Source organism: Nestor notabilis, unplaced genomic scaffold, assembly GCF_000696875.1.
Source record: "Nestor notabilis isolate BGI_N333 unplaced genomic scaffold, ASM69687v1 scaffold528, whole genome shotgun sequence".
NCBI lineage: Eukaryota > Metazoa > Chordata > Aves > Psittaciformes > Psittacidae > Nestor > Nestor notabilis.
Genome location: NW_009939410.1, coordinates 20864 through 36075, shown reverse-complemented (window position 1 = coordinate 36075; position 15212 = coordinate 20864). Strand labels below are relative to the sequence as shown.

Sequence of the window (15212 nt, the reverse complement as noted above, 5' to 3'; positions counted from 1 at the left end):
GAACAAAAGGATGGTGAAGGGAAGAGACCATCCATGAGAACAGAAAAAGCACTGGTCAATTAATAGCTATCCCAGCAATGGGCTGAGAAGAGTGAACATCTTAAGACACTGCTGGTAGCAAGCAAGTAGCAAGGATTCTTTGGCTATGAACAGGGAAGAACCAGTGATGATACACAACGAGAACTAAGTTAAGATTACTTTTAGTCTCAACCCCAAGAATTAAGCTATTTGCCTGTATTTTCACTAGCAAGGAAGCAGGACATTGGTACATCACAAAGGGAGGAAAGTTGATTAAATAAGAGAATGAAAAAGGGAAGCTACTCTTTACCTCTCAGTTTTGAAGAGAGCTTACTGTCCTCCCCAAACCAGGGAGAACAGAGCTGTGAAACTAGTACAGGAAGTAACATGTCTTAGATCCATAAAAATAATTTGTTGTGTGAACGCAGAGTAGTACCACCTACAGAAAGAGCTTTTATGACCTGTCATCAGTAGATATAAACCTAGTTTTTAAGAAAAGTAAAGGACATGGGAGGAAGAAAAATAAATAATCAGGAGAAGAGAGTACGAGATAAACTTAGCAGACTCTCTTAAGTATAGTAATTGCTTTCTTTTTTATACCAAGAAAATATAATTCATTCAACCTAGGTAGATTTCACAGACATGATATAGCACTGAAAACTTAGTTTAAATGGAAGAGATTGTAATTATTAGGAGAAATGCAGAGCAGGTAAACTTGGTAAGGAAAAGATAACAGTTACTGGTTTCAGAAAGGACATACAGAGCTAAATGAAGCTAAACTGATCAGTGAAGTTCCTCAAAGCAAGCCTTTCTGTAGTGACTACAGAAAAAAATAAGAGCCCATTGATGAAATGAACATTAAGAAACCATCCACTGAGAACAGATTTAAGACACAGAACAAACAATATTGACTGAAGCAATTAAAAGCCAACAGGACAAAATGCAATAGGTCATGAACCTAGTAAGAAATAACTTACTAACACACTGTCAGAAAAAATAAACACAGTCTACATACAGCAATACTATGCATTCCTATCACAGTTTCCAACATAAGACAGCATTGTCTAAAAAGTCAGTGAACTAAGCCTCTGCTACCCTGAGGTAGATAGTGTTCTCTCCTATCCTTCACATTAAGGGACTGAGGCAATTAGTTGGAAACACAGAGATAGGTCACTCTGTATATCACATACAATGCAACATCAAAAAGAAAGCTATAATCCTAAAATATACCAGAAGTATATCCAGAAGAGAAAGAGAAAGCACATACATGCTAGGCAAACAGACAACGCTAAGAACAGTCTTCCAAAGTGAAAGACATAATCTTTACTTCTGATGTTCAAGGTAAGTAAACTCTAAGTAGAACAGGTACAGAGGAATGTTTTAACTTGTCATGCTAATGGAAACTGAAAAGCTCATGGACATTAAGGAAAGACGACTATTTTGTGTGCCTATACAAAAAGGCCTTTAGCAGAAACAGAACTACTCAAATGCACAGGAAGAAATGAAAATTAGTTACAAGTAATATTCGAACTTGAAAACTGAAATTTCCATGCTAACAATCATGATGGCATGCTAGACCAGCTTTCTAGAACTACAACCCCTCAAAATTTAACTAATTGTTATTAAAACACGTAACCTCTTTCATAAGTGATGAAACTACATCACAGCTGCTCAAGCCAAATCAGCCTCCAAGTATTTTGAAGTCCCTTCGAACAACCTCAGATCACAGCATGCTTACATGATAAGCCAAAAGATATGTAGAGACTTCAGGCAAAGTTAGAAGAGGCTGCTGCAGATCTGGAGGAGTGAAAAAAAACGCACTTAATTTTTAAGCTAGGGGAAAAAAATTAAAAAAAAAAAAAAAAAAAAGAAAGAAAAAAAGAAGAAAAAAGGAAGAAAAAGCAGGGTTTCTACACTGCTTCCAGAACAGTAGCAAAGGATCAAAAGTAGGAAGACATCAAGAATTAATTAAGTGTAAAATGTTTATGAATAATATTTCTCTCTTCCTACCACACAAGTCAGTTTTCCATTCAGGAATGTGGTATTTGTCTTGAAAGATAAATGTATCAACAAAAAGACCTGACAGATCACCCACCCTATAGATGCCTGAAATTACGTAAAGGCTATGGAAAAAGTATTTATTACTTAAAAAAAAAAAAAGAAAAAAGAAAAAAAGAAAAAAGGGGGGAGAAATTTATTCTTAATAAACAGCCTGCAAGCTCAGTACTGCCTTCTACTTGCACTACTAGAGCATCATGCTGGCTTTGCTCTTATGTACCATTCAAAGGTGGAACCTCTTGAAAATTTTCAGGAACATTTCACTAGGACTATACACTGACTGATTCAAAAATAACACATCTATAACTTTATTCTAGCCATTCTGTATTTCAGATGACTACAAAACCTCATCTAAAAATACAATCCCATATAATTCCCGCAAAAAATGGAAGTCCCTTCAGACTTTATGAAGGCTACAACATAAGAAATAACCATCTCCGTGTTGATTAGAGATTACTATGCATTATCCATCCAAGTGATATGCCTTCTGCACATTAGTCCAAAAATATCACTTCATGTGACAGAAAATCCATGCACAGAGCATTCTGCTGAGCTGTCCTAGATGAAATCTAATCTTTGCTGTTGACAGGGACTCCAATTGTTTGATATGTCACCAAACGCCACAGAATGGTTGAGGCAGGCTGGAAGGGACTACCAGAGGTCATCTAGTCCAACTTCTCTGCTCAAGTGGGGTCACCTAGAGCACAGTGCTCAGGACTGTGTCCAGAAAGCTCTTGAATATCTCTAGGGAAATGGGAAAGAGACTCCACAACCTCTCTGGACAACCTATTCCACTGCTTAGTCACCCTCACAGTAAAGAATTTCTTCCTCATGTTCAGGTGGAACTTTCTGTGTTTTAGTTTATACCTGCTGCCTCTCATCCTATCGCGTGGCACCACAGAGAAGAGTCTGACTGAATCCTCTTGACACCCTTCCTTCAGACACTTAAAACACACTAACCAGATCCCCTGTGATCCTTCCTTCTCTAGACTGAACAGGCCCAGCTCCCCAGCCTTTCCTCACAGGAGATATGCTCCAGAACTATAATGATTCTAGGAGCCCTTTGCTGGAGTTGCCCCAGGAGCTCCATGACCTTTTCGTACTAGGGAGCCTAGAACCAGACACATTACTGCAAGTGAGGCCTCACCAGGGTTAAGCGGAGAGGGAAGATTACCTCCTTCAACCTGCTGGCAATGCTCTTCCTAATGCAGCCCATGTAGCATAAAACTAGTCAAGTAGTTGCCAACAGATCTAGGTAGGCCATGCAGGTTTACTGATTAATGAAAAGGAAAGAATGCTGTAAGTGACATGATAATGCTTTAAGGGCTTCAGAGTTTATCAGGTTGCACTGACAGTAGAAGTAGATTTAGAAGGTAAGGAACCACACTGCACAGATCAGTGAAAGATCAGACCTCAGAAGATGGAGCAGGAAAAAACATTAAGATACATAGACATAAGGAGGCATAGCATAGGAATTGCCTGTAACAAAGTGTCCACTCAAAGCTAAAAGACAACCAACCAGCTCTCTGAAGGAACAGGAGCACACAGAAAAATCCTATTGCAACTTAGTAGCCTCTGCTTGATTGACAATTTGCAGGAAGAAACCCTTCTGACTCAAATCAGTTGTTGCCATAATACTGACAGTAAATTCTAAGCAAAACAAGGATTAAACTATACTAAAACATTTGAATAGTCATTAACAGGAGATGTGTGTATCCAAATTCACAAAAAGTAGGTATCATTGCCATTATTAAACACATACTACTATCACCTCCATGGGGATGCCTAATATTTCTCACCAATTTAAACAAAAACACAAGATGTGGGAAGAGGGCAGAGACTGGGCAGGGAAACCACCAACACATCACTGCATCCACATGGTGTGATTCTCCAACTGTAGTGCAGACTCTCCATTAGCTTCAAACAGGGTCAAAATGACACCCTCTACGATTTCCCCTGTAAAAATCAGCAAAATTCCACAGGCTGCTTGAACTTGACTTTTTTTATGGTCAGGTTTTGTATATGACAATTTCAGTCACTGCTTATGCTAGGAGCTTCAAATATATCTATAATATATACAAAGCTAAGCAAGCGTTTCTATTAAAAATTTTCGAAAGATAAATTAAGTGTCAGAAAGTTGGGGAAAATGTGTAAACTTGAAAAAGGACCATGCAATGCAACTGCCATAAATCCTATAAAAGTAATTAAAGAACCACTTGGAAAAGAAACACATGGAACCAGGAATAGTACCAGACAACTTTACATTAATTACGCAACCAGCTAGCTACAGACTTGGGGCCAAAAAGCTCAGACAACAGCTTCAGCAATCTTGAACTTATTTCTTAATGTCTGTGTGGCCAGAACTTCTCAGCCTTAACATCAACGTGGGGTTTGTTTGGTGGGGGGAAGAGGGGGAGGGTGTTTTGTATAAAACATTTATCTGCATTTACGCAGAATAACCATGCTATGAAAAGGCATATATTAACCATTGTCACTTCATATAGTGAATGTAAAGCAAAAACAGTATGAACGTATCCACTTGCTTCAAGCTTTCTTACTGGATGCGTGACAGTACATCTTCAGTTTCAAAAAGCTTAATGTTTTAAATACAGCTACTGCTTTGTCATAATACATATCACTACATTTCCTGATTTTGTGCCAGCATTTTTAAGAAGCATACCCTGTTTCATTAAGACACCATCTGAAACAGCAGCAGCATTTCAGAGCTATACAGCTATAATCATGTAACCAGAAGAGAGTGACCTTACACGGTAGGCTAGTATCTGCTTGCTCCTTCTACCACTCCATTTGTTTTCAAAACAATCAAATGAAATAAAGGAATTTGAGAGATCACCTTCAAACCAAGCATATCAAAACCACTTTTTGTTTCCTCAGCCCAAGGCTTCTCAAGAAAAAAGCAACCTGAATAAGAAAGCTAAGGACCGAATAGAGTCACATTTTTTTTCTTTACTATATTGCTCAGTCCTAAGAGCTTGAGTCTAAACTTTAAGACTGATCAGGAAATCAAGGACCTAAAAATAAGTTTGTGAGTATTCACAAACAGATTTTATCCTTTTGATCACATGAAAGCATTACATACTTCACTGCATAAAAAGTTAGAATGTAGTCTAATGAAAGCTACTGCAGCAAAGTAAATAAAGTTTTATGAGCAGTCCTGCAGCATGACAAGATCCTTCCAGCACACGTTTTCTTCTGCCTAACTTTTCTAGTGGTAACTGTTAAAATAGTCATGTTGTAATCCTTTCAATGTGAAAAGCAGATGCTGTAGCCTTGTCTTCTCAATTATAGAGTGAAAGATCTTTTAGTGAAGTAAAATATTTGTCCTTCATGACTTCTACCTCAGGAATACCCAGACATAACCACTACAGCTCTTCAAAAATGTCTATCAAGCTTTATTTAATTTGCTTCACTTCATGTACCTGACAGAGGTATAGAAATTAAAAAGGAAATTTAAAATTAGCTGATAATGAATTTTAAAGTAACAATATATAGTCCTTTCTCTAAAAAGTAAGTAATGCTGAGAAAGGTATTACGCATTGCTTGAAATCTACATAAACAAGCTGTGGTACTTTTTCCCTTTTCAGATATTTTCTCTTTAATTTGGGGTTAAAAAACAAACAAACAAAACCAAAAAAAAACCCCACGCCCTCCCCCCCCCCCCCCCCCCCAAAAATCCAAAAGCCAACAACATTAAGTTGGTCATGCTGAGTAGCTCATCTTAAGTCTTGCTAAGAAATCCTGAACAACTTTCTGAAGTACAGCTCTGTATTTTTGTATTTCAGATAAAAGCACTGTCCCATCAAGTTTGAGACTTCTTTAGAGAAGTTAACCCAAGCTTCTGGTCAACCTAGTAAGAGAGCAGATGATTCTCAATGCTATGCAAAACAAGTCATAATCTGAACAATTCTACATATAACAAGTTTGCAGTTTCATTGACATTTTAACTCTGCTGCAAGGCTACAAGCTTTTTTTGGGGTTGCTTGGTTTTATTTTTCTTTTCTTCTTTCAAAGATTATTAACTTCTGCTGTATTTTCCTAACCCATCCTTAAACATAAGCAAAAGATCAGCCTACAGGCTTGTTAGCTCCACTGATAAAGTAACTTATGCCTGTGGTGCATGTTCAACCACAGTTCACACCGAAGTACTTTGAAAAGATTTCAGTACCAATAACAATAGAGTTGCTGTTCCCCATTAAGGTACCTGTTAAGGGGAATGATTACGTTTAAATTTTGATGTGGCAATATAATAAAAAGTCAAAATAACTTTATATTGATGAAAGAATCCTCAACTATTTACATAAGGTTCCAGTAAGATGTCCTTCAATCTGGACTTTAGAAACTCTAAAACCAAAAGGTTTTGTCCCCGTTTTCCTTTTAGCTGTCACAAATTTTCTTTAGAAGTAAAAAGAAGAACAGAAGAAGAAATAAAACTTTTTTCTGCAGTTAAATCCAGACTTTACCCTAAAATCTCTAGTAATTTGCTTCTGGGCTAGAAATTTTACATGAGGTTGGACGAAATCACATATTACTAAATTTATGTTACAACAGCAACTGCAAAACATTAACTTGTTAGAAAATACAGTTTTCAATTCAGCTGCTTACACTGTACATGTTTTAATACAGATGGAAGAAGCCACGCTCATCACACTACCTAGGTCTTTAAATAAGCTATTTAACATTTTGTGAAATAAATGCTAAAGTGCGTAAGTCTGTTTAAAAAATCTTCACATTTAAGTTTCATAATCTGTTGCTACTTAATAAGCATACTGGAAACAACACATGCAAGTCACAAGCTTCCTAGTTATGGATATCTTGCCTATTTACACAAAATGTAAGTAATGTATTCTATATGGAAGCGTGGGACTATTCATCATGAGCTTCCAACAGAAAAGTGCCTAGGACGGAAGCAAACAGCTAGGATTCTGGTACAGAGATCTAGATGAAAATATGCCCCAATTAAAAAGAAAAAAATAAAAAAAAAATCCCCTTTTTTTTCTAGGACACCTGAAGACCTGTAAGAAGGCTCATCCTACCTTACAGCAACTACAGCTATCAAAGACACCATCTCCTTCTAGGTCTTAACGAAAAAGCATGTCTTAACCTGATCAGAGATTTTAAAACACAGCCAAGAAATGGAAGTGTACCCTGTATCTTCTCCAATACTAATGCAACAAGGTCAGCCTCCTTGTCAGGCCTTGCGATTTTAGTTTCCTTGTGTGTCCCCCCACTTTTTCCTGATGGTTCCCATAAAAGTGGGACAGAGAGCATAAGAACAAAAAACACCAATTCAAGCAGTAAGTTACACTTCCTTAAGAAATCGTCCACTGTTCTTGAAGTACCAATCTGGTTTCCTGGGCAAGCAACGTTTACTCACTGACAGAGAACAGTGGTGTCTCTGGGAGATTTAAAGCTCTTCTTTCATAAATGTAACAGAGTTTGTTGTAATTTCAAAGGAAGCTGAAGGTGGGAAAGGGGGAGAACAGGTTCTGTGAGAAACTTCTTTTCTTCCTTCCTCCTCCTCAAAAAGAACCTGAAGGTTGCTTCAAATCACCACTTTACAGAGCTTGAGCTGTAATGCGTTTCTGAAATATACGCATGGTATTTCTATATGCTCTGATGAAATGTGCTTGGCATTTAGAAAATGATTCATCATCAAATTCACAACAGGTAGAGATACACAGTGTGACCTTTAAGTGTCAAAGGTGGTTTAGCCTTTCAGCAAGTCAGATAAGGTCACAAAGGTAGGAGGATTTTGAAGTATTCAGATCTGTGAATTTAATACAAGATTGTAAAAGCATTTTTTTTTAAATCAGTATTTCAAAGCATTCTTCGGAATACAATGAAAGGACTAAGGCCACCTTTGCACTGAGTTCAAAGTGGGTTCCAGAACTACCACCCACTCAGAGCATGTTGCAAAGAACACTGTAATACTTGACAGTGGTCAGAAAGACTGTCTTAGCCCTAAGGTAACGTAACATAAACAAACTCTTCACAACCACTAGAAGCACACTGAGATTACAGGTAAGCAGAAGTTTGACCTTAACAGGCATTAAAGCACACAGGCTCCTCCAAGGTATGTGAATCATGTCAGGCATAAGACCACCTACTACTGGCTACAGCAAAGCCTGACTTCTCATAGAAGCATCTCCCAGTCACGAAAGCAACACCCAGTCATGAAAGATGCTTTGCTGCTTTTTGGTTGGTTGGTTTTGTTTTCTGGGTTTTTTTTTGTTTTCCTGTTTTTGGTTGGTTTATTTTTTTGGGGGCGGGTGGGTGAGGTGGGTTTGTTTGGGGTTTTTTTTATCTGTTGACCAAGAGAATATTTTTTTTATTTACAGGCATCAGTATTCCTTCTTAATTTCTACATTACACAACGATTTCTGAAAACACCATAAGGCTAGCCCTTATCAATTAACACACAAGCTTCCTGGTACAGTAATTGCAATGCCTACTTACAAAATCTGCTGAGTCAGGTATTGGATTCAGCCAAAGCAATTACATTCAAAGATGCAGTACAAAAATCCAATATTCTACAGTGACAAAGACTGTAAAAAATGCCTGTTCTCACCTCGTCTTTCATTCTTGCTACTGTAGTACAGTTTTCATACTTCCAATGGCATACTTCTAAAGTAACTGCAGTCACCATATGTCCCTGCAACTGTTCATAAACTGTTCATAAAGCTATGCTGTAAACCAAATTATAAAAAAAAAGAACCAGAAAGAAGAACAGAGCTACAGGCCTGTACATATCCTAAAATTTTTTAGGCAGCTTTTTGCAATACCCTTCTACAGGGCACCCCACTCACGTGACAACTATCAGCTTTACCACAGGAGAAACCTGCCCTCACAGGCTGCAGCAGAATGCCTTCTGCAAGCAGTCTCAATCAGCAGAGCTCACCCCCGAGAGGTACTGCTTAAAGGAAAGCATGCTTAAAGGAAACTCTCTAAGTCCAAAAAATAAAAATCAAGGGCAGCACTCTAACACTATAGATGTATTTGGAGTCAGACCTGAGGAACACCAGTACTTAAGGTCCAAACTGCAACCCTAACAAAACCCCAATCACCAAACCAGTGCATCCACCTAACATTACTAGGCACCATTTTTTTTTGATCTGGAAGATTCTTAAGTGCCTGGAGTTTCCTTTTTCTCCCCCTGTACATTCTCAGAATTGAGAAACTTCTGCTTAAAGCCTATAGGAACTACAAGCCTTAGGCTAAGCTGCAGCACATACCATCCAAGTGCCAACCTTGGCATTCCTAACAAACCAAGTCTCAGGTCTACTAAGAAGTAACTTTGTGAGAACACCAGAAAGAAAACAGATCCTATGACATAAGACAGCACTAACCCTGCAAGTTCAAAAGCTTGCCTGAAGCTTGAAGCCAAAGGCCATTTCTATCACTTTCTAATTCACCTCAAACATGATTTCCATACATAATTTCCAAAACAAGCCTAGCAGAAGTGTCTAAACCCACAGGCTACAGACTCACGCCTCTCCACAGTGGCACAACTTCAAGAGAAAGTTGGGAAAAAGTCCTGTCTAGAACATTTATAGCTGAGATACCCTCTTCGGTAAGTGACAGATATTGCATTGGAATACCTTCCCATCAAGGAGAGAAGAGAATCTAGGTCTTTCATTTCCCAGCTCAGCAGCTTAACATTAGTTAAAGCAATCCCAAAAAGGTGAGTGCCACCTGTGCCTGCACACTCCTTTTAGGAAAGCAGGGACCTCCCTCAGTTACTGGAAAGGTGTCTTACCACACAAGGGATCCACGTGCCTCACTGCAGCTTTGAGTAAGAAACTGCATTTCAAATCTCTTTCTATATACATTATCACACAGTGGCTTTCATTAGATAGCCCACCACTCAGTGTATATTTTTTCCTGGAACAAGGACACCTAAATCTCATATCCTGCTCAGTAAACCGAAGATTTGGTAGGACATCGCATTCCACTTTGGAGACTAAGGACCTTGGTCCCCAATACTTAGGTACCACAACAGTCAAGTCCTTCAGTGAATCTAGGCCCTGGGTAATGGGTCACAATTTAAGTATGTACAAGGTTTTGTGCTAGACTTCTGTAGCAAACCCACTATTTTTGTGAAATATAGAAGCTCTGAAACAGCAGGCTGCAGCAACCACTTCAGGTTTTTATCACTCTGTTTCTTCAGAAGTCTGCTACATGCTTATTTGTAACTTGCAAATACAGCATATGAAACTGCCCCAGTATTACAGCACCAAAGCCATGACCTCATTGATTCCTTAGAAAAATGAATGACAAAAATACACTGAGAACACATTTTTCATTAGCAGCTGCATTCAGTCAGGCCTGGAAGGGGTATTACAAAGGCCACAAAACAGAAAGTACCTCTATTTGCACATGCAATTTAAAACCAGCTCAGGACTTACTTGCTGCATCTCAAAATTGCTTAAAAAGCTTTAACCTTCTCACACTCTTGATATTTCTATGGCAAATTTCATTCTCTGGAGTAAAGGATATACTCCCAGAGTGTAGCTGACCCAAGTCACTGAATTAAGCCAGTTCTGAATGCCCATGAAGTCCAGCACAGAGTTATACAATACTTACAGACCTAGATCAAATGAAGACTATACGTGAAAACATAGAATATATAAAATATACACATACTTACGGAGAGTAAACTCATGTGTGTAAGCAGTCGCTTATGGGACTGAGTTCACTAGTAATTATAAAGACCAAAATCTGACAGACTGAAGATTCTTCAAATAAACTTAATAGCAAATCTTAAGTATAAAAATATGGGAGAGAATTATCTGTAGGACCACCAGAGTGTCCTGGTGACACCTCTCTGTAACCATCAAGGAACAAATACACTTTGATTCCCCAAGTTAAATTAAATACAAAACAAAAAGTGTATTTGGTTACTATGGCTTTACAATTTCACATTCCCTTACTGGATAAAAGAAATTAAATTTCAAACTAATTGACACTGCTTGCATCCCTTTGTTTTTGTTTGCTTGTTTTTGTTTTTTTTTAATGCTGACAGTGAAGGATTTTGGGGTGGGGTGGGGGGACACAAACTAAACTTAAAAATACCCAACTCAACTTTCAGGATTTGCCACAGGGCTTTAGATGTACCAAGCAATCCACCTAAGATGGGAATACCTGACTGGATTAACATTAAGCTAACAGTCATCTAAGATTCTCTGCTAATTCAACCAACACCACCACAGTCTGCAATTTTTTTTTGAAGGAGCTTTTGTTATGACAAAGTCATCCACTGGTAGTTCTGGTACCAAAGACGCTCTTTTACAAGGCATGACAACACAAGGTTCTTGAACTGTGTATCAAGATTCTCGTGTCATTCAACTCTCAGGTTTGATTCCTCCAGATGATGTTCTCTGTCTGATCCAAAAGAACTCAATGTGTAAAAATTTCCCATTCCCTAAATATGAATAGTGTTTCTCAGAAGTACGAGATGACATACTGAGCAAGTCAACAAAGATAATAGTGGTTATCACAATAATCTAATATTGGCTCATCTAATTATGTTCCTAGCTGATGCACCGGTTAGGAAACTGGGAGAAGAGTGGCAGCTCTGTATGTGTTCATGCCCTCCCTTAATAAACCAGAACACTTAACATTTGCAGGTCTGTGAAGGTGACTATGCAATCTAGAAGCATTTCCCCCCTGCCCATAGGCATCTAAGAAAACCTCTAATTTCCACCCATGTCTTTTGAAGCATCAGACATAGAAGACTGGCTGGTAAAATATTCAGAGACTGTGAAGAGATGCCTCTCTTGCATACCTGGCTCATATGACTTATTTACCAGTTTGAGACAAACTGATTGCCAGATTCACAATTCCCCTCACCTCACCCAGTAGTCAGATTTTCTCACATTCACTTCTAGCATGAAGCACAGATTACTAGGTGCTGAGATCTTCTGACATCTACACATTTCTCTGATTCCAAAGATCTTAAAATGTGTGTGATTTCTACCCTTTTTAGGTGTTTGTGTTGCACTGCACCTTTGAAATAATTATTTCAGCCTTTCAGGGGGTTGCCTACTGTCACAGGCATCTATAATTTAAATTCTGATAGCTCTTGAATAGACTTGTCTTATAAAGAACAGATGAACTCAGCCTCTTCTGACCTTAAATTCCATGAAAACTATCATACATCCATTTTAACTAGTACTGAAAAGGCAACCTAACCATGCAATGAGAACATACACCTCAACTGGTAACAGCGAATAGCATCGAGTAATGAAGATCTGTACTCACAGCTCCAAGATGATTGTCTCAGATCATTTATAAGTTCAGTTACAGAAATCAATGCAGAGAGAATGCAACTGAATCTAGGTCAGTACTGAAGGAGTCCAGGCTGCTCTCTCCTCCATTAAGCTTGGCAGAATTTCCTCAGACACTTTCTGAACTGTACTGGTACACTGCACATCTCAAAATCTTTCTTTAGGCTCAGAGTGACCTTCCCGGCTTGATGTCATTTCTAAATTGCCCCTTTTTTTGGGGAGCACATCTATGGCACATCTCTTCTTCAGATGATTTTCTTTATGCTGGTCTCCAAGACTGCCATTCCACTATGGCTGAAGGCTGGATGAAGCCCATTTGCTTACTCTCAGCATTCTCAATTATCCTTCATATTCTACAAAGACCCATTTTCTCCAGGAGACAAAGTCTGAATTGCACAACACATCACTACCTTTTTGAGAAAAAAGGTATGTACAAAGACCCGCTTCATATGAAGAAACAGATGGAAATACCTGTTGCATCCATCTTCCAGAAGAATTAGTTTAGTGCAGAACAGACCAAATTTGAAACCTGCATGTGGATGAGCTCTACACAGAAAGGCTGACAGTATCCTGTCCAATGGGCCTGGGCAGCATACAACAACATTGTATGAGATCAGGTGACTCCTGAAGAGGTTTAGCCAGATTAAGAATTAGCAATGCAAAAATAAACCAAGTTCCACCTTGGTTCCCCAGGCAGGAAACAGAGCACTAAAGGAGGGTCTCTGTCACCTTGTCTGTCTCTTACGCACGATCTCTGACAATGTAAACTACCATTTCAATTTTACGTGGATGAAGCATATAGAAAGATGACACTATGAAAAACAGCCACAACCCAACTTTTTACATTTTACAGATTTGATCTTTGCCCCACTAAACTTGAATAGGAATTTATCTGGACTTCACTGGATGCAGGATCTTGCCCTGTACACAAATGCATGCTTCAAGATGGCCGACATAAGAATGTACTAAAAGCAAAAAGTTTAGAAAGGTTGCTTTGGCATATCTGCATAAAGCACAATAATTACCATGTTGAAGTAAGACCGGACTTTGACCCCTCTTGCCAAATCCCAAACTATGACATTTCCATCATGTCCAGCAGAGAAGAGAACTCTTGGATCAAACGGATGAGGTTCAAGAACAAACACTTCATCTTCATGTCCCTAAAATTAAATGATATCGCAAGGTGAACAAGAGGATTGTCTTAAATAATTACCCAGGAATGTGATAACACTAACAACTGCAACATTAATCTATGAATGTGTCCAGGAAAGAACTACTTTGACCACACATTACTTACTTTCAGCAATTTTAGCTTCCTAAGAAGAAAGTTCAAATGTCACCTTCACAACAAGTATGTCCTAATACTTTTGCCAGGATTTTAAAATACTAGAGTCCACAACAGTCTAGCTAGAAGACTATTCTTTGTACTCATTAAACAATTAGGTTGCAGGAGTGTCTTTGCTCAAAGAGGGTAAATTTATCCACTAAAGATATTTCAAAACATTCATCAAATTAAATAAGGGTAAAAAGAAACAACTGTTTCATTCTCTCCTTCAAGATCGCACTTCAGGGGAAAAAAATGTCCACAGTTAGTTTCAGACATCTTGAACAGCAATGGTTACTTGCAACTTTAAAACTCTATTTTCTATTAAGCAGCTGACAGACATCTCTATTACCCTTCAATTATCCAGAAACATTTGTTAAGGTAGTTTTCATACAGAAAAAACCCCAACCCAAAACACCAGAAAAACCCAAACAAGCAAACAACAACAAAACAAACCACATAAGGAGTAATTTTGATAATGCATATGTAAATTTTGCATTCAGGATTAATGAATCAAGATGAAACACCTTACCATGAGAATATGAATGAGTTGGCCAGTGAAAGAATTCCAAACTTTCAGAGTCATGTTATTTACTGCAGTTATAACAGAGTTGTCATGGCGGTCCCATGCTACCATGGTCACTTTCAGCTTTGTGATTTTATCTTCAACGCCTTGTAAGCTTTGCCTAAAACAAAAGAGCAAAAAGTTTTGAAGCAATCCTAGTTTGCCAAAGCATTTTTATGTCCCTAGCAAGTGAAAATACTTCCGTACTCTTCTTTATTATGAAGAGGAGAAGCATTACTTCTTCAAGAAACTGAAGAAACAAAAAGATGTTTCCTACTATGCAGCACATGCAACCACAACAGAACTATAGCTTAAAGAATGACCAGAAACCTCTTAATATCTTAAAGAATGTTGATCTGTTTTCCCAGAAAACGTCCTCTGACACTTATGATCTAACCCAAAAAAATTTGATAGCTACAATATTTGTTGTGACATTTGAAGAGCAAAAATTCAAATTCGTCAACCAGTGAACAGTAATTTGTCCTGAAGAGTATTTGTAACAAGTAGTTACAAACATGGAGAGAAGTATTCTGATATCTTTAAATGAGTTAAATTCTCAGGCTATATTTAGGTACTATACCACCACCCTTAACATCACTTTACTACCAACAATAACAGTGCTTTATCCTGCATATATTTTTTTATCCCTACGAAACCCCAACATTTGCCATCTGTAATACAATCTATCAGAATACTCCAAAATTACGTTTTTGTCACTGTGGTTTCAAGATGATTCAACACTGAATTCTCTAGCACATTAATTTCTGGGAAAAGATCAACCAAATGCAACAACAGCATGTTACCACCAAGTAGGCAGACAAAATACAGAATCTTCCATAGAGTAAGCACTCCATTACACAATAGTATATATTGTAGAACTCAATAACAGAAAATGTAGTTATAGCCAGATTCTCTTCCAGATTCAGAACCCAGCAGGCTT

General features: G+C 38.1%; 1 protein-coding gene across 1 annotated transcript in view; it reads right to left on the bottom strand.

Annotated features, from left to right (window-relative positions):
• Window positions 1–15212, bottom strand: part of PHIP (pleckstrin homology domain interacting protein) — a 74524-nt gene that overhangs the window by 48630 nt on the left and 10682 nt on the right. Inside the window, exons 8-9 of the mRNA XM_010019829.1 lie at window positions 14240–14379; window positions 13409–13543 (exon numbers count right to left, since the gene is read on the bottom strand). Coding sequence (XP_010018131.1) covers window positions 13409–13543; window positions 14240–14379 — 275 coding nt within the window. The remainder of the gene's footprint in view (window positions 1–13408; window positions 13544–14239; window positions 14380–15212) is intronic.